This window comes from Equus caballus, chromosome 6 (genome assembly GCF_041296265.1).
Source record: "Equus caballus isolate H_3958 breed thoroughbred chromosome 6, TB-T2T, whole genome shotgun sequence".
NCBI classification, from domain to species: Eukaryota; Metazoa; Chordata; class Mammalia; order Perissodactyla; family Equidae; genus Equus; species Equus caballus.
In genome coordinates, this window is record NC_091689.1 from 58,087,454 (window position 1) to 58,113,311 (window position 25,858).

A 25,858-nucleotide genomic window follows, 5' to 3' on the forward strand; every position below is an offset into this window, starting at 1 on the left:
TGCGGAGCCACAGGCTCAGGCTGCATGGAGCCCCCAAGCGCCATGCCTGTCCCACCTGTGACAAGTGCATCTTGTCCCCAACAAAGCTGAAGTTACACGAGACTTTCAAGCACTGCAGAGAGAAGCTGTTTGTGTGCAAGCTGTGCGGCACCAGGCCTCCAGTCGAAATGGCCTGCGGATGCCCATCAAAGCCAAGCATGGGAAGGAATGTGGCTTTCTCCGACTCCTGTGGCATGCCTATCCTTCTGAGCTGATTTATTTTTCTCTTTAGTCCTTATGGACTCGTCTATATTTAAAGATCCTGTATAATTTACATATTTTGTTTATCATTATCTCTTCCCAGCAAAAGAGAGGCTTTATGAGGGTATGGAGTTTTATATGTTTCTTTTGCTGCTCTATCCCCAAAGCTTAGAACAAAGCCCGGCCCATAACAGATAGTCAATAAACATTAATTGTTTTGTTTTTAAAAAGAGTATACATGTTTTATGTTTGTAAGAGCGAAGACAAGAATGGAAGAAATGCCCCAAACTAATAATACTGAATACTCTGGAAGTGATAATTTGAGAATGGTGTAAGAAAACTATCAGCATTTTTGAGATTTATATTATTTTTAAACTTTCTATTTATTAACATGTATTTCTATGATAAAAGAATATTATAATAAAACTATTAAAGATAATAGCACAGTTAATATGCTGTATAATAGGCATTCAAATATTCTATTCAATAAGTATGTTATGGGCTCCAAAAACGTGCCAGACACTGTGGAAGGCCCTGGGAAGATGGTCATGAGCGACAAGCACAAGTACTCCACTTTTGTGGAGCTTAATGTTATTTGGTTGTATTCATCACATAAATTTTGCACATTCTTTCTACTGATTGTAATAAGTGCGTGTTCTTTCTGTTGTTTATGAAATTACATTTATATTTATGAAAAAAAGGCAAACTGATTTCTAGATCGCTTGGAAGGGGACACAAGGGAGGTGTCCAGGATCATGGAAATGTTCTATATCATGATTTGACGGCAGCTACACAGGTGAATACATTTGTTAAAATTCATTCAACTGTGCACTTAAAATATGTGCATTTGATTGTATGTAAATTATCTTAATAAAAAATTCAAAAATATATATCCTTTTTGCTCCAAATTATAAATATAACACATGCTCTTGTAAAATATTGATTGGAGAGAGGAAATTCATCTTTAAAATAGGAAATAAATGTGATTAAGATCTGGGATTTGATTTAGGTTGACAAATAAAGATCTATAAGATCTTAATAATAATGCTAAGCTGTGCAGAGATTTTTATAATGCATATAAAAATTTTGACTATGCAAATCAGCTCAATAAACTCTTTCCCAATATTTGTAAATATGAAATAATCTTTAACTGTCCTTTAATTACAAAAGTAATTAATGTTCATTTACAGAAAATTTGGAAAGCACAGAGAGAAAATCATCCCAGGACTAATAATCATTTGGCGTCTTCCTTTGCAACCATTTGTCTAGATACATTTGTACATAAATGAAATCATACTTAACTATACTTTTGTATCTTGCTTTTATATTTATTATCAAAGCATAGACATCTCCCCATAAAATTAAAAACCAGTTGTAGAGATGATTTTAAATGTGTGTATATTTTTCAGTAGCAAATGTGTGGTGGAAAGAGCAGTTTAGAGCCAGCTATGTTTATCTGTGAATCCCAGCTCAGGCAATAACTGAACTTTGACCCAGATTAATCTTTTTATCTATGTTGAGGTGTGTAAATGATGTAACTAAGCTCTGTAAAATAGATAATATCTTCTTGCACAGTACTCTTCTATATTTACATAAAATATATTTAAACCATCTAGCTCTGCACTACATACCTAGTATTACTCAATAAGTGATGGTATGGTCCACATACCGTAATTATTTTAACCATATTGTTAGACAATAATATTGTTTAAATTTTTCTTTGCTATAATGAAATGTACTTGAAATAGTCTGTTTTTCTGATTCGCCATTGCCGATATTTCCAGAAATGTTGGTTTAGGGTCACTGATGATAAATAGTATCACATATATAATTCTATGCATATAATTAGATTTGCAACAATTTCTTTTATATGATAGCCTTCTAATTCCTAAATTCTTAATTTTGATTATTTTTTATTTATTGGGATTGGAACTTTGATAATCTTTTAGTAACTCTAATTGAGTATATTTTTCAGAGCACTTGCACATCTGAAAATACCTTTCATCTTTATATCTCAACTAGAATTTATGTCTTTATTACTCGAGTTTTGCAAAAGTTTCCCTCAAAACTCTTCAGACTTTTCAGTTTTCTTAACCAACTTTTCTGCCATATAGTTGCAAAGAAATTTAAGCCATGCTGATTTTTTTCCATTTTACCTGTTTTATCTTTCTGGGATACCAAAATACATGTTGTGGGGTTTTTTTCCTGAAACACACTGAATCATATTTGAGATGTAGAATTCTATCTTCTTGCACTCCCAAGATAGCGACTGTTGCTTCTACTGTGAATTTCTGAGTTCATATGCCAGGAATATGTGCTATTATTATTTTAGGTTAGGTTTTAATCTTCATACCTATAATATTTATTTATATTATGATACGCTATTTTGTATATTCATTTCTTTGTCTTCCTTCATGTTGTTAAAAATCTTGTCATTTTACATCAGTACCATTTAGCTGATTTTCTGTAATGCCAATTCAACTCTTTATTGCCTAAAATATAGATTTTAAAGTCTGTTCTAGACTTCCTATTTTATTTTTCATTTTGAAATTATTTTCAGATATATACTTTCTCCTTTCAGATTAATATTGCTACGTTCTTGTCTTGAAGAATATTTTCAAAAATCCATTATTATTAATGCGTATGTGTGATGGAGGAGATTATCTGTTTGTTCTTATGTTGCTTGACCCCTATAAAAGGAAAGATGTTCTATAGTCTGGTTTGTCGACACATGGTGCACTTATTGTATCCTTATCTTCATCACCTTCTCAATCACTATTGTTGGAAGGGATAGTGTAGCTCTCTCAAATCTCATAGTAGCAGTCTGGTTGTTGTGCCCATTTCAGCATACTTTCATATCCATAATCAGAATTGATTTAGCTTGACTGTGCTTTATTGAGGTGGGAAGTGGTTCCCAAACTCACCATCCTTTCATTACAGGGAAGAAAAGATATGTCATGAATAACACAACACAAATTATTTTTTGGTTTTTGTTTTAACAAATGCTATACATGACTAATTCTAAACCACAGCTCTTTGAGCTCCTGCCCCAATATTTCTGACAACTAAATCTCCACTTCATCTGTGTTTGCCTTTACCCATGAATACCAGACAGGCTGAGAAACAGTTTGCCACTACCATTTTTCTTATTCCTGTAGCTGTGAAGGTTTAAAGAAAGATAGGAGATGTTGGTAATGGGTTCTGAGTGATAAGAGATAGATGTGGCTATTTCAGAAAATCATTCCCATGGAGAAGAAGGACAGATGGCCAGTTTTCTGGTTGTGTAAAGCTTGTGGGCAAGCTAAGACTTAAGCAAAGGGTAATATATTATAGCTACCTGTCACCAGGCAAACTGCATTTTTAGTCCAAAAGGTAGCACAAACATAAGCCATGATTTTACCTCTCATTTCAATTCTCAATTCAGTTAGTGAAATGCTGAATTTCTGTTGTATGAAATTTCAGTGCTATTCTAGACTGTCGTTATTCAAATTAAAAAATAGAATTTTAATAGAAAATTATGAAATAGCAGGTTCAGTCCTCCTACCCTCATGACTAAAAAATGTATGCCAATATGTCTGTTATATTTAAGTTCTTTAATAGATAATATTTACTGGTGGCTGTGCAAAGGTAAAATAAAATCATTGAAGCTATATTGTCTTATATTTTCCTTATAGAAGGAATTCATTTCACTTGAAGCTATTTAATAAAAGAGCATCATTAATCAAAGTTTTCTGCTTATTTTTCACTATTTTTCATCAACAATGTTTTGTGAGTGTCCTCTAACAGATGATTGCCACAGCAGTAGGTGTTACTTAAAGAAAAAAAGTAGTATAAGCATTTGCTGCTCTATTCCTGAATTTTGAGAATATTGAATATCACAAAGTAGTATATTTATTTTAAAAAGTGAAAAATGTAGTAGGAGAAAATATGTTTTCCAAAATATCATTTTCTCATTTTGTATAGTTTCTTAGTGACATATTATTGACTGTTACAGAATAAGAGCCCCCAAAGTGTTGAAAAGGACCTTGAAGTATTTGGTAATGCCTGTCCTGTTCTCCACATACACATTTGCCAGAGAAGGGGATCAATGGTCATCTTGCTCCATTTCACTACCCAATAATCCTCACTTTCAGGACTGGTTTTTTTCCAACTAATCCAAATTTCACAAGTTACAATTGAAATTCATTTTACATAGTCTGTAGTGGATGTGACTTCTGTCTTGAAATTTCTATTTTCTATTTAGGATACTTTTTCTTTTTGGTACAAAATTCTTCATTTGTCAATCTTTCTTTTAGGTTTAATTTTCTATTATTTTATATATATCCACTAATTCTTCTCCAAATTCTGATTTTTGCTAAGAATAGGCACATTATCTCATAGTATCTCAGTTATATTCCTCTTTCCTCTGAACTGTTCACCCAATCTCATTTTTGTCTCATGCCCACTTATTTTAACTATAATGCTAAATTACTGAGCGACTACTCACTTTTTGTAACTCCAAATCAATTGTTATAACACTTGTACATATCCAGTCATTCCTCATTTTATAATTGCTCCATTTTCTTTCTCTTCCAAAAGGATCCATCCTGGAATCTGTCTTTCTCCAATTTTATGATTTTGAATGTGACTTTTGTCATGTTAATTCACCTTTCTTCTATTATTTTGCTATTCCCATTCTTTCTCTGTTTTTAATTCACTTGATATTTTGTATTCCTTCTGACAGGATGGGTTATTCTCAGGTTAAAGAGATATGTATATATATATATTTTAGGTATATATATAAAGGTATATAATATATATTTATATATTACTAATAGCAAGCCAGCCCTGGTGCTCTAGTGGTTAAGATTCCGCGCTCTCACTACCATAGTGTGAATTCCCTTCTGCATCAGGAACCACATTACCGTCTGTTGATTGTCATACTGTGATGGCTGCATGTTTCTATGATGCTGAAAGCTCTGCCACAGGTATTTCAAATACCAGCAGGGTTACCCACGGTGAACAGGTTTCAGTGGATCTTCCAGACTAACACAGACTAGGAAGAATGACCCGGTCACCCATTTCCAAGAAAATTTGCCATCAAAACCCTATAAATAGCAGTGGAGCATTGTCTGATATAGCGCCAGAAGATGAGAGAATGGCGCAAAAAGACCGGGCAGGGTTCCACTCTGCTGTACACATGGTCATTAGGAGTTGGAATTAACTTGAGGCCGTTAACAACAAATTACTAGTAGTATATCTATATATAAAAACACATAAACACGTATAGATGTGTGTTAGTCGTAGTCTACAAATACATTTAGCTTCAAAATGTTGTTATTAAAAACCAGCAAATGGTAAAAATATTCAAATTTCATAACATTTAAACTATTTTTGAACAAGTTTTGCTTAAAACCTCTCCTATTGTGGAGAATAACAATGTAAGTAAAATATAGACTTCTTTTACTTAAGGCCTCAAAATCTTCTCATTCATCTTTAGTCCTATGAAATAGTCTAAAACCTACAGCAGTAACTCATGGTCATACTTTCATGTAATGGCAAGTAACTCCATCTCTAACTCTCCTTCAATTTTCTGTTTTTTCTTAATTCTTTATGCCTTAATTGTTCCAAGATTACTAAAATTTTGGTCAAATTCCACATTGCAACTGATACTTTATAATCTGCTCATTTCCTCCTTAGAGGAGATTCTAGTCCCATTATTAAAAATAAGCTTGTTTTATCTCTATCCAAAAGACAGAAAAATAACCCGGTGGCTTATATGTTTGAAAATCATCGTGAACTTCTTCTTTGCTTTGAAATAATATATTGTCACTATAGAGTCTATTTCCAATTTATAATGTGTCTTTTCTTCAGGAATTTAAAATACTTCAAATAATCCGGGCTTTGCCTGATTCTCCTAGAATTCTACAGTATGACTGATAACTGCCTTTAGAATCCCTAATAGCTAAATTACAATTATTATGCAAAGTCCTACAATAGACAGTTATATGGATTGTTAAATGACTTTGCCTTTTTTGCAAACTATAATCATTTTCCTTTATTAGCTGAAGGATTTCATAATTTAAGGAAGATGAGAAACCTATAAGTCACGCTTTCAAATAAGGAACATGGATATTGCAAACATTAAATTCCCCCATAAAAATGTTAAGGCATCATTAAACTAGGTTCAGATTAATACAATTCAGTCAACTCTAGATAGATATCTCCCATAATAAGCTGAAACAATACCTAGTGATCTAAGATGTAAAATATTTTACTACAGCCAATTTATAAACCTATAAAACATACAGGTATCATTCAACCTTTTTATTAATAGTGCATGCCTTGTATTAAATCAAAACCATTTTAAAGGCCCCTCCCCTTTGGCATCCCCTTCCTCAGTATCGCCCCTCATTATGTGTTATCTCATTGAAGCTCATCTGAAGTGAATGACAGCATCTTTTTTACTAGAAGCAGCATAGGCAATTCCCAGCCTAGTGATACAGCTTAACTATCTCTGAGATTTATAGACACACTTGCTATCTTCAACCTACAACATTCTATGGCCTAATGTTGATGTATTTGTCTCTCTCTAAGTAGATGCAGTTTTCTCACTTTGGAAAACTGCAGTTTATTGTTTTTTAGATTTTTGAAATTTGCTTTACATGTGAATTATATTCACAAGAAAATTGATGTTGGGACAACTTCATGTTCTGCACTATTTTGAAGCTGGTTGGAAGAATCCTTTTTTCACTGTTTTTCCTCACTAAGAAAGCCAAACATTTCATGTTGGCTGAATTGCTGAGAATTTTAATACATTATCTGTTCTGGTTATCTACTGCCATGTAACAACTCTAAAACATAATGGTTTAACAACTGTGAAACAAAACCAATATTTATTACGCTCACAAATATGCAATCATGGCAAGATTTTGTGGGAATAACTCATCTCTGCTCCACCTGGCATTAGCTGGGGTCATCCAAGTTTAGAGGCTGGAATTACCTGAAGATTTTGCTCATGTATTTGGTGGCTGTGTGGTCACTAACCCCATGTGGTATCCCCAGCCTGGTGCCTTCAGGCAGCCAGATTCATACTTGTTGACTCACGGCTCCCAAAACAGAGTCCCAGGGAAGAATAGATGGGAGCTCCAGCTCCTTTTCCAACCTGGTCTCATAAGTCCTACCCTTTACTTCCACCTCATTCTGTTTGCTAAATGAGAGTCAACAAGGATGATCCAGAATCAAGGGGCAGGGAATTAGACTCAAGTTTTTGATGGGAGAAGTGTCAAAAATGTGTGAACATGTTTTAAAACCATCACATCATAAAAGGGGAAATTATCTGTGACTATCAAATATCACTCTGAAAAATAATCAACTCTTATTTCTAAAGTTGCTTCACAGAAACTACTTTTAAAATGTAAGTTCTTTTTTATGTGAAGTAGTGTTTTTTTTCCAGCTTTAATGAGGTATAATTGACAAATAAAATTGCAATATATTTAGTGTACAACATGATGATTTGATATACATGTACATTGTAAAATGATTACCACAACCAAGTTAATTAACACATCTATCACCTCACACAATTATCTTTTTTATTTTTTTGGTGAGAACACGTGTTCTTATTACTATTCCATAGACTGCTTATAACAATATATGTCATCTCAGGTCACATTGCTAAAAAAAAAAGTATAATAAATAAAATTTTAAAATATATAGAAATATAAGTATTATTCTTAACAGAAATTTTGAACAGCTCGATATGTTGTTTTTAAATCAAAATCATCCCAAAAGAATTTTTCTTTAACTGGGAAAGTAATTTTAAAGAATGAAGACCAAATCCCTAAAAGTGAGATCATCCAAGAGAATAATAAGAACAAAATAAAACAACAAAAAAATTAAAGTATAATGGTTAAACTGATATACATTTATGCATATAGATATATATATAGTCCATATTGAGACTATGAAAGATTAATAAAATCCCTATAAATAGTTGGCCAAAAAAAGTGTATCACTGAATTTGCTAGGTAACATTACACAATAAAAGTTTATTTCTCATTTACATAGCAATCTAATCTTAATGTTCCTAGCTGATAGGAAGCTTTCCTCACTTAAGCTTGATGTATTACTGCCAGCCAAAGGAGGACTATGCCTCATTACACAGTGGTTACCATGAAGTTCGTTAGTGGAAGATAATTATCCCATTTTCCAGAGCTTCAAGAAGTACACTTTGCTGTCTATATGTTAGGTAACGTGGCACATGGTCCACATTTCTAGGCAGTGATCAATGCTTTTGCCAATTGGTCAGAGGTCTGTAAGAGGTAAGACTGGAAGATCAGTGACAAGAAGGACTGGAGAAAGAGTGTGTGAATGGATCTCTTAGAGAAGGCATAAGATATACAGATCTTTGTGTACCATGTTAATGCCCATCAGAGAGCATCCGCCAATGAGAACTCACTTTACAATCAGATGGACAGGATGACCTGTCCTGCAGATAACAACCTGCCTCTTTTCTTGGCCGCATTTTTGCTTATGAAATGGATCCATGATGACAGTGGCCATGGTGGCAGGGATGGAAGCAATGCATGGGCCCACAATACGGACTTTGCCTCAATATCGTTGATTGAGCATGTCACTTTAAGTTTCCAATCAGCCAATATCAGAAGTGGAACCTCTACCCCGGATATAGCATCATTTATTTGGAGGCTGAGTGGGTGGATAACAAGGAACAGAATAAATGCTGGCATCTAGATTCTGCTGTTCCAGGATTCTATTACCTGCACTGATATTGAGGAGTGTGGTTCAATGGCAATATCCTCACTGCCAACTCTGACCCTTAGAGCACAGTCACTATTAAGCTTCTCAAAGTTGCTTGTGCCCCCTGACCAGTGCACTCCTCGCTTCCTTAGTAAAGGAAGTTCATCTGAATTGTCCCATGGAACACAGTCAGATGGTGGATTCCTGGGTCCAACCTACCATATCAATTCTAACTCCTCTATCTTTATGAGTCTTCTGAACTATTTTATATACTACCACACAATGTTCTGTTATTTCCATTACCTCCACCCTAGTATAATCTGTTCAGACATCTAATGAACAGCAAGACTATATGGATGGGCTCTAGGTATCTCTTCTAAAATATGGAATCATGACTCATCGTGAGTAATGCCACGCCAAGGAATTCTCCCCTATGCAGTCTAATAGTCTGTGTCACCCGTCCCCAATTCCACTCTACCACCCTCTACTCAAGATCTTCCACCTTGGGCCCCAGGCTCTGGCTGATACAGGTTAACCAAGTGTGTGTAGCATCGCTTGTACTCCCGGTTTAACTTCTCTGAGACCTAACCTGAATTATCAGCAATTTGGCTCAAGTTAGGCCTAAGACTGTAATTTGAAATACAATGGTGGCAAGTTCAGCAAAGGACAACAGCAGTGGTACTGAAGTCCAGGAGGTAAACAGTTGATTTCTGAAGGAAACTGTACTCAAAGTAATCTGAGAAGGCCCCAAATGTCTGTATCTAATACAATATTTCTTTCAGGGCAATAAGACCTTCAAAGATATATATTTACCAATTGGTTTTTATATTTTTCTTTCCCTATGATGTATGAACTTATATATGAACTTAAAAAGGCTAATCTTTTGATATAAAAAGGATCATAGCTATATAAGTTAACTTCTGCATGATAATGGCCCTTGTTAGCATAGCATAAAAGGAAAGGCAGATTTTTTTCATCATCAGACCAACTACAAGCTATGTACTCATGGACAAGGAATTTAACTTCTTAAGGCCTAAATTGTATGCAAAATTGGTGTAACATCAAGTAAGTCACTGGATTATTGTAAAGACATTTTAAAAATTAAATCCACGCATTTCTATTAAATAGATCATGTATTTTGATAAATTGATAAATTCAGTTTTATAATATATTAATTATATGAATATAACTATATGTTTCATTCAAAATAAATAAATAAAATAAAGGTAAGCTGAGACCTATGGAATGGTAGTTTAATGAAATTATAGCATCAGAGCTTATTTGACCAGGCAAACCATACAGTAATCCACCAAAAGTTACACTGAGTGTTATTTTGTGTAATAAAAGGTGAAGTGTGAAGCAGAGTGTACATGATACACATAATCAAAAGAGCAAACTATAGGGGCCAGCCCAGTGGTACAGCGGTTAAGTGAGCACATTCTGCTTCTCGGCCACCCCGGGTTCACCAGTTCGGATCCCGGGTCTGGACATGTCACCGCTTAGCATGCCATGCTGTGGTAGGCGTCCCACATATAAAATAGAGGAAGATGGGCACAGATGTTAGCTCAGGGCCAGGCTTCCTCAGCAAAAAGGGGAGGACTGGCAGTAGTTAGCTCAGGGCTAATCTTCCTCGAAGAAGAAAATAAAAGCAAACTATATATATAGAAAATATAGACGTGGTTCATGTTCAATTATTTTATATCTCAGAGAATTATTTTTTTAATTGCATAGAAAGGGAAAATTTAATTATCATACGAATGTTTGAAACTCTCTGATATATGGTCACATGTCTACTAAACAGACTTCCGTCTCTTTCCAAATACATTATTGATCAATTTGGCCACTGATTTAGATCCACTGGGTCTTCTCTTTTCTTTGAGTTTGCAGTTTGTCAGGATATCTTTGATAATTCTGATAAACATCATTTCTACCTCCAGAGACTGCTCTGCTGCAGACAGTTCACAGAATTGGCATCGGTTATCCAGTGCCAGTTTCTGCCCTTCTTCCCAGCCAACCTCTCGCACATGACAGAGATCTTGTTTGTTACCAACCAAAAGCACTGCTGATTCCACCGTTCTGAAACACAGACAGACAATTCTTTAGCAACATTGTTTTAACAACTCTTTTTCTTATTAAGTACTTTTATATAAAAAATAACTATGGACCAGAAAAGAAAAAAATATTGTGCGTGTCTGTGCGTGATTTGTGGTTGTGTGTGTGTGTATGACACGTATCCCAATTTACTTACAAAAATTATTTCAGATAGAATGTAGTATACGATACAGAAGCAACAAGGCTCTTAAAGATTAGGCTTTGAAGTGATACAAACCTTTTCTTGAATTATGACTGTTTACTAATGAGGAATGATTGCTACTTTTCCAACTTTCAATTTCCTTGTACATAAAAAATGACAAAAATAGTCCTCGTCACACAGAATTATCATAGAAATTAAATGAAATAATGGATATAAAAATGCCTAGAACAAAGGCAGGCAACGAAAGGTGCTTACTACGTATTATTTTAATTTCCATATCAATTGAAAGAGGACTAACTAATGTGTCTTTACTAAATAGTTACTGTAATTGAACAATTTAGATATAGCTTACCTAGGGGAAAATACTCAATACTAACTGCTATTTGTTTTTGTTAACATCCATTATAACACACTCCAGAGAAAATTTTACAGTCTCATGAACTTGTACAATTTTTATATTTATTTAAGAAATATGTTTCTTTGTTAAACAATGTCTTCTGTAAATATCAATATATTCTCCTTGGTTACAGTGAATCATACCTAAAAGAGAGTTTCATTTGAAGAATATAGTGAGACTATTAGTCCTTAAATGGCATGGAACTCTGCCAAGTTATCTATATTGGGAACAAATGGGTAAATGCAGTCTTCAGCTCTGTCTAAATGGATATTGCCCCCAGATTCCACTAAAAGTTGGTTTCATTCATGTGACAGCGTGAACTTTGAAGGAAAAAGCATTGTATGTGTTGGATTTTTGAGGGTATTAATAATATCTTCTGAGAGTATTAATAATATCTTCTATATAGTTCAGAAAATTATTATAATGGAGTAATAGGGAGAGGTAAGTAAAATATTTTGAAGGATGAATCACAACTATCAGATGTAATTTTATAAAACAACGCCATACTTTGCTTTCTAGTTTATCTGCAGATTGAGAACTGGAAAGACTGTAAAAATTATTATCGTACATAAAGAAGATTGCCAAAAATGTCAAATATGGTGGTTTTGTTTTTTACTTTTATATGTTTTTGAGTATTCTTGAATGATTCTTTTGATTTGGAGGAATATCAAAGGAATTTTATTTTTGTTCCTTACCTAAGTCATGGTGCTTAGATATAAGGCATTTAATGCTTGAAACAATGGAGCTCAAAGAATCAGTAATATTATAGGAAGTCAGAGTATGAAGGACTTAGTAAAATCACATCCTTTCTCCTACCATACTTCTATGTTTTACAATCAGAAAAATGAGGTATAGAGATTACGGGTTTTATCTAAGGTCAATCAGATATAAACAAGCATGAACATCAACTGACTCCAGGGAAACAGCCCTTTATCAATTATTATGTGATGGTTTCTTGATAGTGGGCATTTTTTAAAAAAATAGATATAAAAAGCACAAATACCAATTTACAATGATATCATTGTGCTTCTATGCTTCTCAGATTAGAATGTCATTTTAGACTCTAAGGGCAAATCTGGTTAGGAGCACAAAGAAACCCTTACATCAGTATGTTGAACAAAAATAAATATTTTAAATGAGAAAAGCTAAAATAATAAAAAATAAGGAAAAAAGGGGAAACTCATATGTTTAAATTTATATCTACTAATGCAAGAATGGTTTAAGGCAGAGTTATGTCTTTCCTCATAGTCACTTGTGTCAAGACAATTAACAATGGGAAATTGTTGATCAGCTCTTTATTTTAGGAGGTAAATGGAGAAAAATGTATTCTCATACTTCGAATTTTAGCGGTTTGATTATGCAGCCTATTTCACTTTGATACATTAACACCCAGTTACTAGGAATTGGATGCCAAATGTAATAAATCTGGATTTATTTAGTATCCTTAACACTTTTGTGGGGATGAAAAGAAAGGTTGGAAAGCAGACTATCTTGTGCGCAGAGGACCATTATTTTGCAAGTGAATGTCCTGTTAACAATAGAAGCTGTCTTGTAACATAGCCATTTACTCAGGGCAAGTAACTGTTTATGTCAGCTAGGACATAAAGTATTCTCATCTTATTCCTTTTACTACATGTGTAACTCCTGTGGATTGGAAGGTGAATTGTTCAGGGCTGTTAAATTTTGTAATTGGAAGGCTGTATTAAACTCTTCTTAATGATGCTTACAGCTGTAGGATGATTTACTTAAAAGAAAGGAGAATGAAAAATATCTTACCGTTTACAATGACTAGTTTGTGGCTCCCGAATTCTGTAGATCAGTGCTTTTGCAAAAGCAAAGGAAGATCTGTCACTGATGTCATACACAATAACAAACCCGTCTGCCCAATGCAGCTCACTTGTGAGGGAAAATTTTCCTCTCTGTGGCTGAAAATAAACCAAATACACCAAAAGTGGTGAAATTTGACACCTGTATTTTACACTTGACACAGTTAAATAATGAAGACCCATTTTACCTGAAAGAGACTTTAAAAATAACGATATTTTCTAAAATGTAGTTTCCCTGTTTCTCTCTTTCTTATCACCTCGTTTCTTTAATTAAAAGTGACTAAATTTTAAAAATAAAGTATAATAAAGTTATATCTACCTCATTTTACAACTTTTCTCTAAGAAAATATCTCCACCTTTTCTGAAAATTTGATAAGCTATATTAATTGTCTCTTGAATCAATATCCACATAGGTGGTTTGTAAACAAATATTTTCTATCTGTGTTAGTAAATAGAATATCTACTGATTTTTGGTACTAGATTTAAATCAGTAAAAAAAAACAATATTGATAAGGTTTAGTTAAAAAGATTTAAGGGATATTTTATGTACCTAAAAGAATATGTCCCAGGGGGTTGTTTTGAAATCTTGAACAGCAGGCCATTTCTTCTCTTATTTATATAATCATATTTTAAATTTTTGGATTGAAATGGACAAAGGGGTTTGTACTCTTTTCTTACTTATGCTTTATTGACAGTGGTTAGCAAAACTACAACGCACTGAAAATATAAAAACTGAATTGATAAGCCATTAAACTATTAACTTCTGGCAGCTAAACTGTGACCTGACAGAAATATACTATGAATGTAGCCTAATATTGCCATTTTAAAGATATCTGCAATATGATGATTATTGCCGTAACTTTACAGAGAAGCTAGATAATGGAATTTATGGCTAAAAGTAATCTCTCTCTCGAAATTTTAATAATTAAAATTTAGAAGAAACTTCGGTTTTAAGACTGGCAAATTTATACTTCCCCTTTCCAATCTTCTTCAAAACATGATTGAAAAAATAAAAATGTATTTTGTTTCACTTACTTGAGAACAAGGGTCATATATTTCTAGAGTAAGTTGCTTCCCGTCCAAACACAAATGCTTATTATAGATAGATTCTGCAAAACATGAGTATATTATTGTCAGTATGAAAATACTCCAGAATAAAAAGGGGACTCATACTTGGATCACAGTCTTGCAAATTTGACTGGTCATACTTTAGCGGAGTAGTAGAGTGGCTTTTCCTTATTGTTAGTGGTTAAAAATTATGGATTTGTTATATTTGCTCGTATGTATCTCTTACAAATTAACTTAACCACCATATTTATTCAATTGTATGCTTTTGTGCTATTATATTTATTTTCCATCCTATTACTATGGATGAATTATCTGTGTTTCTATTTAAGGCCCATTCGTTCACTATGAAATAGTTACCATTCCCTCTGATCTACTGGAAGACATGGCTCCACCAATTCTGCCTCTTTCTTCTGCATCATAAATTTTTCCTTTTTACTATATCATTACTAACAGCTGAATTTCTCCTAACTCAATCCTTTGGATCCCACAGTGTCTTTCAACTATTGCCTTATTTCTCTGCTGGCCTTTCAGTAAGTATCTACACCCTCTGTGTCCAACTTCTGTCCTCGCATGCTCTTCCAATTATTCCAGTCAGGCTTTTACTCCAATTACCTAACTAAAACTGTTCAGATCAAGGTGATGGTTTTGGACTTTATGGTTGGTTCTTATCTTGATCTTACTCGCCCTAGCATGGCATTTATGTAGTTGATCACGCTTGCCTCCTTAAAAATGTTTTGTTCACATGGCTTTCAAAGCAAGACACTCTCCTGGTTTCTTCTTTATTCCTTCTTCCTCTGTATTAATCTTTTTTATTTGTCCCACCATATCCTCCCACACTTCAAATATGGATCCTGTTTATGAATCTCGTCTCTGTCTATACTCACTCTCATGCTAATCTCATCCAGTCAGAGTCTTTGTATAGAAGTTATTGCCGATGAACCTAATTTAAATCTATAGCCCAGATCTCTTCTCTGAACTCCAGGCATAAACAACTACTGCTATTGGACATCTCTGTTTAGATACCCAATAGACATCTCAATCTTAAGACACTTAAAACTGAACCCCTGGTCTCCCTGTACAAATTCCATCTTCCACAGTTTTCCATTTCTTTAAATGACATATCCATAACTCCATTTTATCAAGTTAAGAGCCTTAAGGTCACTGTTGATTGTTTTTTCTCTTATATCCCATATTTATTCTTTTAAAAACTTCTTTTTGTTCTACCTTCAAAGTATATTTTGGATTTGTCTGCTTCTCATTACCTCCATTGCTAACTCTGGTCCAAGCCATCATTATTTTTTGATTAGATTATTGCAAAGTCCCCTAACTCATCTCTCTGCCTTCATTCTTCCCCTAACTCCCTTCTTGTGCCTAGTCTATTCTCAACACAGGAGCAAAAGTAAACCTCGTAGCCAGATCACAGCACTTGTCCGATAAAATTGTTCCAATGACTCCAACAGCTCTCTTAGATAAACCAAAACCTTTAAAATGTCTGAGAGTAGCCTTCATTATCTAGTCTCCCATTACTTCTATGACCTCAATAGATCTCTCTGGCTACTGTCTCTCAAATTCTCTCCACCAGAGCTACCCCATCCTCCATACCATTCCACAAATTTTTCAGAAAGTTCTTGCCTCATAAATTTGATTTTTCTGCCTGGAATGTAATCCTTTAGACATCTTCATGGTTCAGTTTTCACCACCTTCATGCCTCTGTTCAAATGTCAGCATCTCAGCAAGGTCTAACCTGACGGGCTTACTTTAAATTACCACACACCATGTTAGTGCCACTCCCTCATGTTTTCCTTTTTGTCATAATATTTATCATCATATGACATAACTTATGCTTAATTTTTTTAATTGGCTGACCCTTCTTTCCAGATTGTAAATCTTATCAAGACTGGATCTTTATCTTTTATGTTCCCTGCTATAGCCTCTCTACCTAGAAGAGTACCTGGGATGTGGTAGGTGCTCAGTAGTATTTGTTGAGTGGAGGACTTCATTTCTGTAACCGTCCCTCCAGTGTTTTAATAAAAGGCCTGCTTCTCTCCAAAACAGCATACTGACACAAAATCATGAGCAATTCTGGCAAATTCTCTGTAACCCACAGTAGGAAGATGCAGCAGACATTTGGGGAGCTAACTTCAGGGGGTTAGGGATGAATTTTAAAATTCATTTAGGTTACATTTAGAAAAATTGTTGTAGTTTCATTAAACTTTAAAATATGTTTTCAGACAGTTCATTCTAAACTTCGTAGGTTTACTACTGACCGTGAACCATAAAATTCCCTTCTAGACATTTAAAAATATCCACTCTCAAAACTCAAAAACTGTCAGCAAGGGTCACGGACTCTTAACTTTTTAGAATTTTATTATTTTCCCTTCTAGCCTTCATTTATAAGAGGAGTCATTTTTTCGCTAGTTTGTCCTCATATGGTGGTGACATTTGCTAATTTGGTTGTCTTTGGAAAATATCTCTACGTCTTATATTTTTAACAGAGATGTAACAGCAAGAAATGTGTATACTTCATTTGTTTATATAACTATATCTTATCAAAGATCAAGGTGATTTGTTGTTGCTGTTACTGTTGTTGTTTTTGGGTGTTGTTTCATTTACGTTTTGTTTTGTAGTTCTGGAACATTTTCTCATGCCTGACTCCTAGCTTGTGTTGACCTTTTTGACTGAGGTTGTTGACCTGAGAAATGAAACAAGAATTTTTCTTTCTATATATTTTTCTTTCTATAATCAGTTTTCAAGCACTTGCCCTACAATGTTCTCAGTGTCATATGGACTGAGATGCTATTGGACACAAGTAGTAAACAACACAATGCAACACTTTGAAGCTATTTTCTAAAACACTCTAATAATGCTACCTCATGAATGATTTTTGTTGTTTATTTCTCATGGAAAAATGCTTGCAATCATAACTTTCTCTTACTCTAAGTATTATTGAACCCCTAAATCATTGTCCTTTCTCCCAATTCTCAGATGTCTTATAAATCAGTTGCTCTTATTTAAAAATGAAAAACAGGGGGCCTGCCTGATAGTGCAGCAGTTAAGTGCGCACGTTCCACTTCGGCGGCCTGGGGTTTACTGGTTCAGATCCTGGGTGCAGACATGGCACCGCTTGGCAAGCCATGCTGTGGCAGGAGTCCCACATATAAAGTGCAGGAAGATGGGCATGGATGATAGCTCAGGCCAGTCTTCCTCACCAAAAAGAGGAGGATTGGTGGCAGATATTAGCTCAGGGCTAATCTTCCTCAAAAATAAAATAAAATAAAATAAAAATAAAAAACAGAAACCATTCCCCCCCATGCAATCAGGTAAGATATTAGTACCATTAAATTGATTAACTGCTAAGCCAAAAAATATACTCAAAACTCTGGCAAAATTCCCCACTTTTTATTAATTCCCCACTGTGGTATTTCCCATATGTCATGCTAATTCTGATCAAAATAACAGAAATTTTTTAATAGAGTTAGTGAAATTATCCTAAGATTATACCAAGCTGCCCTGGCATCTGTTTTAGAATTTCTCTGAAACTTACATAAGAAATCTAAATAATTATGATATGATCTTTAATCAAGGCATAATTTTCCTGTTATTTTCACATGGTTTTACAATTAAAATAAGCTTTATTTTGTACCTACTTGCTCTTTTATAATCAGTCTTATCTTTGTACAGATGTTTATTTAATTTCAAAATTGTTTCATAGTTTAAAAAACTATTCATACTCACATACTCGACAATATTTGATGGAGGAGGAATTCTAGTTGTAATGTTTTTCTAATTCTAAACTGAAATCAACTGACTTTCTAAGCTATCTCACTTAGCATCAAATTGGGTGAATTTTATTATTAAAGAACATTTAATTCAAGTTTCTATTCTTGTATTTTTAACCAGAATCTGTGAATAAATAAGTTGCTTAAAAGTACAAAAAATGAAAGGCACTATCAAAATGCTTCTCTGATCTTAATCGCGGTTTAATTACTATGCTAAAATTTTAAGGTGAAAAAAATCTAAAGTAGTGACTTACCGAAATTAGAAGCATATTCTCCAATGAATCGCTTGGTAAGAAACCTTACTATGAGGGCTGCAAAACAAACAAGCTGGATTTAGAGTATTTTCTGTTGAGGATACAGATTATTTATTTATGTATAAGATTTTTATCTTTCAGCACAAAAATTACAAAACGTTAATGAAGACTTTAAAGCTTTACTAAATTCTGGTCTGAAGATTTCCACTGTACAAGCATGAAGACCAGGAAATTAGATGGAAAATGATCTTAGACCACTGCCCACTCAAATCACTATGTAATTAATTCATTAATGCAAACACATGGGACAACTCACTTTTTGTAACAGAAACAGATTTCTCCTTAAATCTGAGATACAAGAACTATAACCTCTCTTTATTTTTTTTATCAAATTAGATCTGACTCCAAAGTTCTACATGCTAACAGTAAGAACGACAATATCGAGCATTTGCAGACGTTTAAGGATACGGGGACTTCAAAATCTAGGAAATAGAGAAGGGACCTCTAGCGTCAGTTTATCTTATTGCAGCTTCTGGGTCTGGCCAGTTGTTAGGGTTCATTAGGCTTCAGTGGCTCCAGTGATGGTACCCTTACCACCATCATAATGTGACCAAAAACAAAACAAAATAAAACAAAAATGGCTTCCACAGTCAGGACACCTGTTGCTCAGTTCCCAGGCATCTCCAAAGCCACTCCCCTCCAAAGTCATTTCACCTCAATAATGCTGCATTTAAAAAACAATCCACAGATCTCCATACATGTCTCTTCACCCTTAGTCTCCAGGCAGAAGAATCCTTCCATGGTCATTGTTTGGCCACTGGTGGATGTGGGGGCAGTTGTGTTGGAGTGAGAAGTAGGTGGGACAGTGATGGAAGGATTTCCTGTTATTTCTATGAATTCTAAACATCAGTAGAACAAGATACAAATTAATATTTTAAATAGTTGTCTTGATTTATCTGTCTATAAATTCTATAAATATAGTTAATTGCATTACTTGCTATGAAAATGAAAAATAGTATATAGTTAATGTATATAGTTATGTTTTATATATGACATATATATGTCAATATATCTCACTCTTCTTGTACTCTGCTCCATGCCGTAGAAAACATCACCACTCACCAGATTTGCCTGTTCCTTCACCACCCAAGACAGCAAGTTTCACATCGTTCATCTTGCTTTACTTATCCTCCTTGTTCAGTCCTGTCTTCTGGAACTGTGCTGACTTGAGTGAGGCGTATGTTTTCTTAAATCCTTTTTATTAATGCTGCTCTCATTTCTCTAAGGCCAACTCCGCCCCATACTCCTTCTATCCAATAACAACTTTAAAAATGTTTTCCTAGAGGAGTTTTGAACATAGTCCATTAAAAAAGAAAAACATTGGAGTTAATATTTAGATGCTAATGCCTATTAAGCCAACAGTTATGAATTTGTACCAGAAGCTTAGCTCCCAACCCTCTAATTTTGTGTGCTTGGAATCTATCTTCTCCTAGGATCTAGAAAAATGTTCTGTCTTCATTAAGAAAGTTTTTAGAGGATAAGTAAACATTCCTGCAAATCTACTTTGATTGGATCAGTCTTGCTTTTTCTGTTAATACCCAAACCTATTGTCTTCTTAGGCTTCTTCTGTAAAGGACGAGGGGACGTAAGTTAACTCAGCCATGAAAAGAAATGAGAGGAGGAAGAGGATGGCTGCCTCATATGGTTAGTTTAGGGTTGACAGCAATGCACGTGAATATACAGCCCGTGATTTTTTGTCATATGTGACTCTTAAGGAGAAATGTGTGCACTACAGAGTTTGACCTTTCAAATATCTTCCTTAATAAGTAAGTTCTCCCTCTCTCTCCTTTTTTTAAATTTTATGCGAATTTTAAAAAAATTATGCCAATAAAATTTGTGGAAAAAGTAAAAGCAATCAACTTCACTTTGTTTAAAGAGCCATAAACAGAAAACTGTCATGTTTCCTTCTGCGGTACTTTGTAATTAGGAAACAGAAATGAAAAAAAGAAAGAAAATTTGGAAAAGATATTCCAACATAATTCACTCCTGCTGTGAAATGAAGAGGTAAATTTAATGTGTAAAATGACAACTCTTTCATACTTCTTTTCCACAATATTCCCTACTACTCCAAGTCCCCATATTGCTTTCTTCCCTTCTCTCTCCCCATTTGGATATGTATAAATTTGAGAGTTGAGAAAAGAGCACAACAAAAATAGAAGAATTTAATCTTTGAGTACTAAATTTTGAGTTTAATTTCCAGGCTGGATTGATCACCGGAATAATAACATGCTTTTTAAAAATGCATTCGTTTAACAAACATTTCTTAATTGCCACTATATATTAAAGCTATGTTGTATTTATGAGGTTAATGATTTAACAGTGAATTTTCAGCCCTGATGGAGTCCACAGTCTAGTAAGAGAAAAGTGGAAACAATTAGAATTACAGCAAATATGATCATTGCTAAAATAGGACTCTGACCAAGGGCTGGGGAAAGCAGATCAGAGTATAGAAAGATCTTCAAGAGTTAGTAAAGCTTGAAACATGAGCAGGACCTCTAGCTAGAGGGAAGAAAAAGTGATTGAGGATTATGGAGATGTTTCTATTCCAAAAGAAGAAACAGACCCTGTGAAGAAAAAAGCCCAGAGAGAGTAGGACAGTTTGTGGGATCAACAAGGTAGCAGCTGAAACAACTTCAAATTTTCCTTTTATTACAAATTATTGGGAAAAAAATAAGCTATGTTCTCTCTCAAATTCATGCAACTCTATTAAAAATAATAAGAAAGGTTTGTTTTTATCAAGAAAGTTTACCAACTGATTTATTACTCTATGGAGATGAATGTTTTTTCCCTATTTGGAGAAATTCTATTCTTATCTTCACCAGAAACTTCTGACTGATGGCTTCTGGAAGTTTCATATATCTACTGACAAGGAGAGAAAACAACTTCTATAACATGCACAGTACTGTAAACAACATATGAATGTTGCTATGAAGACACCTACATTCTTTCACCATATCTCCTTCCTCCCTAACGCCGTTTGGATTCCAAAAGTTAATCTAGCAAGGAAACAGCCTGGTATTGGAACAGAGTGAGGTTATAAACCTAAACGGAGAGAATGCAATTACCTACACTCTTCTAAGAAATAAAAGTGCCAACATGTATTTTTCAGCCACAGACAAAGGGTGCTAAAATATTAATATTCTGATAGAAACACATTATTATACTACGTAGAAATTTCTCACTTCTCCCTAAAAAATCATCTATTGACAATCAAAACAGTATCATTTTTATTACTTCATTTCTTTATTGAATGAACAAAAAATTATTGAGTGTCTACTATGACACTATTGGCATTATTGGCACTATTCTCGGTGCTAGAAACATATCAGTGAACGAAGTACTCAAGGAGCTTACATTCTGGTCATGAGAGACAGAGATTAAACATTAAAAAAGAAGCACCAAATTATATATTAGGTAATCATGAATGCTATGATTTTTTCTATTTAGTTTTGTTTCTCTACGTTCAGGTTAACCAGCTCTTCTCAGCTAATCTCATTTCCCTGTAGTTTCTGTTAGAAAAGCTGCATAATTTATCCACCAAAAACTTCAGATTCAGACAGGTGGAGAGATTCAACCAAATCAGCAAGGAAAAAGAATATCTTTATTCCATAATACTGTTCCAGAGCCTTGAAAAGATGGATTACTTCCCAAGTCATTCTCTGTGTCCATCATCATCCAAACCAGACATAAACAGCGTACATTGACACACACACACACAACAAAGAAACGCATGGGCCAATGTCGTTTATGAAAACAGATCCCAGTTGCTAAATACATAAGCAAATCAAATCCAGAAATGTATTTAAAGAGCAAGCATTACAAGCCAGTAGAATTTATTCTAAGAATGTCAAATAGGTTGAACAAGAGGAGACTCTGTGGATGATTTAATACATTACCAAGATCAAGGAGAAAAACTATGTGAACAACATACTCCCAAAATTTTCCTGAAATTTAACAATTATTTTTTTAAAAAATGTTCTAATCTAAAAATAAGAGATTTCTTAATTGTATTATATTTATATAATCAAAAATTTATTTAATAAAAAGGGTTATTTTTTAAAAATTCAAATATAAAAAAAAAACCAGCAAATACCTGTAGAATTATTACTCTTAATCTTCTTAAAAAAGGAGGTTGACTTTTACTTTTAAGCATAGAATTGGTGGTCCTGCCCAATACAACGAGGGGAAGAAAGAACATATATGGGAAGGAAGAGACAAAATGGTTACTATCTACAAATGATACTTTTCCTAAGGTATATTATCTACATTATTAGTATAGATAAGAAAGAACATATATGGGAAGGAAGAGACAAAATGGTTACTATCTACAAATGATACTTTTCCTAAGGTATATTATCTGCATTATTAGTATAGATAAGGCCATTTAGTAAGGTGGCCAGATCAAAGTAAACATACCAAAAGCAAAAATTCCAAATGATAATAGTAACAGCTAATACAAGTTTAAGTCATATTAAAAGACAATTTAAAAAATATTTTTCATATATATCACATTTAATCTTCTGAGAAACTCCACTACATAGGCACCATTATTAACTTCCAACATAATAGAAATACAGTCCTTTTCACAAAGAAAGGAAAAAAGGAATGCAAGGAAAAATAAAACTAAAAAGGAATGCAAAATATTTATATGACTAATTCTCTAATTCTTTAAAGATGGATTATAAAAGAATATTTGGACATATGGGCAAACATGAATGTTTTAATTATTCTCAATGTTACAATTATTACCAAATTAATCTAAAGGTAAAATGTAATGACAATTAAAATCCCGACAAAAACGGGTTATTGAATGTGGACAGCCTGTTTTGGAAAACAAAATATGCAAGAAGAATTGAGAAAGTTTTAGGTAAAATAGTGAGAAGATAAAATATCTCATGGATTATGCTAAAAATAATCAAATACTATTTTATTAGAACTGGATTGGTAGGCTCATTAATAAAATAGATTAAGTTTAGAAATTGAGTATGTAGAAATGTATTTTATTATGAATATAAAGTTTTAAATATGTGCTATCCTTAAATTGCGTTGGTACTATTAGAAAAAGTACATAAAAAAATGTTATGCTTGTACCTCATATCATGCAGAAGAATAAATTATGAATACTAAAAATCTTAACATGAAAATTAAACTAGAAAAGGGTCAAGTTGACATATATATGAGAATTTTCCAAACAATCTTGGGGAGGGGAAAGTCTTCCTAAGCAAAAAGCAAATGCAAAGGCATATAGAAAAATATTTACAGAAAAGAGCAATCCAATGACTTTCCACGATCGAACTTTAAGTGTTGGTTATGTTAGTCCCATGGGATTATTTACCAAGGTGTGTGTGTTTGTGGATTTATTCATAACAAAATAAATATCTATGTACAAATGGATCATTTTTAATCAGAATTGAGGTATTTGTTCCGCCTACAATTATAATCTAACTTACTAAAGGAATCAGAGCTCTAACAGAAAACAAATATCTTTAACCTGGAATTATTTCTGTATATTTCTATGTGATAATATAGAAATTTATCATGGAAGAGTAGTGTGTGGGGTTTTTTTGTTTGAAGAAGAAGATGGTATTCTCCTAATCTCACAAAACACATGTTTTCAAGCAGCTAACAAGTTTAAACTACCTTGAGAGTGTTCGGGTACTTGCATGTTGTGTTGGCATTAGGTAAGAGATCTAAAAAGAACATTTAAGAGAAAAAAAGAACATTTGATTTCTGAACTCTCTTTTCTGTTCTCAAAGCACTTTATGCAATGTATCATGGCATTAATAGCACAGATTGCATTCTCAGTCAGATAGTAAAAGCAATTTCTCTGCAATTACCAATCCTACAAAATGTCTTCCAAAGAAATTATTCAAACCTGGACATTTACCTAACCCCATGATGAAGATATTACAATAGTGGCTACTACAAGAAAACTTCTATTAGTCCACAATCCAACATTTTTTTTGGCTACAATATATGTATCATAGAACTAATAACTGCTTAGTTCATCAATTTATATTCTAACAGTTCACTCATTACATACATCAGGTTCCCTAAATAGACTTATTTTTTAGATATGTGATTACTTTTGATGGATTGATTATTTGTATAAACATGTACATGGAACAGATTTGCTACATAACACAAGTACTTCCCACATTATTTGGTCTAGGAAGACTATTTTTAGAGTCTACATCTATCTGTGATTACAGTTTGGGGCTTATAGCTTCTTGGAAGTCTTAAAATTTAATAAATCGTATCTGAATACTGAACAGTAACATACTCTACCAACTGCAACTAATATGAGTTTTTCTTTCCTTTCCTTTCCTTATTTTTTTCTTTTCTCTCCTCTCTTCTTTTCTTTTTTCCTCTCCTTCCTTCCTCTCCACCCACCCCTCCCCCACTCCCTGCCCTGCTTGTATATATATATGTCTCTCCTGTTTTCATTCCTTCTTCCTGGATGTTGTTGGGAGCTTTTAGGTGATTTTCTTTATCAGCAGCGTTCTAAAATTTCACAATGTTGTTTCTTAGTGTGCATCGTGGTTTTCAATCCCTATGCTGGTGCTTACTTGGCCCCCTAAATCTCAAAATTCTTTTTTCTCAATTCTAGGAAATTTTATATTATTCCTTTAACAATTTATTCAACTCTATTTTGTGTACTCTTCCTGTCTGAAACTCACATTAGTTGGACTTTGAACCTACAAGATTGATTCTCAACAGCTCTGACATTTTCTCTCCTATTGACCTGTTCTATGTCTTTAACTTCCCCTTTATGGGTTATTTCCTGTATATATCCTGTATATACATATATATATAATCCTGTGTGTGTATATATATATATAACAAATAAGCATGACATAATTTTTTATTGCTTTTTTATTTTCTGTTTTGTATTGAAATAATGTATACATTAATTTCAATTTGGAGGAAAATAGTTTGATCCCTTCTGCAGTAGAATTGGCAACTGCAGATAATCCTCATCATAATTAACTTCACCTCTGTGAACCAGTATTGTTCTATGTTACAATATAATACATATGATTTATGTGTATGTATAAGTTGCAACTGAACAAGGTAAAGATGTTTATATCCTTCCCAAGCAATTCAAAAACTCAGTTGACATCATTAATAGAGTTGACCTACAACAGTTATGCCTTCATAATTCTAAATGAATTTTAGAACAAGCTTTGAAAGACAATCTTTCATTTGAGTGTCCTATTCCAAAGAAATGTTTTATTCAA

The 25,858-nt window shown here is 33.6% G+C and overlaps 2 protein-coding genes across 11 annotated transcripts in view; one reads left to right on the forward strand and one right to left on the reverse strand.

Annotated features, from left to right (window-relative positions):
- PIK3C2G (phosphatidylinositol-4-phosphate 3-kinase catalytic subunit type 2 gamma) overlaps positions 1-25,858 on the forward strand; it is a 510,459-nt gene that overhangs the window by 39,941 nt on the left and 444,660 nt on the right. The gene's annotated exons all lie outside the window — the stretch shown is intronic.
- Positions 7,791-19,813, reverse strand: RERGL (RERG like). Of its 2 annotated transcripts, XM_070270005.1 has the most exons (6): positions 19,680-19,805; positions 19,316-19,456; positions 18,558-18,614; positions 14,492-14,565; positions 13,407-13,555; positions 7,791-11,055 (listed from the first exon to the last, which is right to left on the reverse strand). In XM_070270005.1, the coding sequence occupies exons 1-6, from the start codon at positions 19,729-19,731 to the stop codon at positions 10,773-10,775; spliced, it is 756 nt and encodes a 251-aa protein (XP_070126106.1). In that variant the 5' UTR covers positions 19,732-19,805; the 3' UTR covers positions 7,791-10,772. The 2 variants fall into 2 exon arrangements, with proteins under 2 accessions (XP_070126106.1, XP_001497757.3); XM_001497707.7 differs by lacking the exon at positions 19,316-19,456 and having other exon boundaries at positions 19,680-19,813.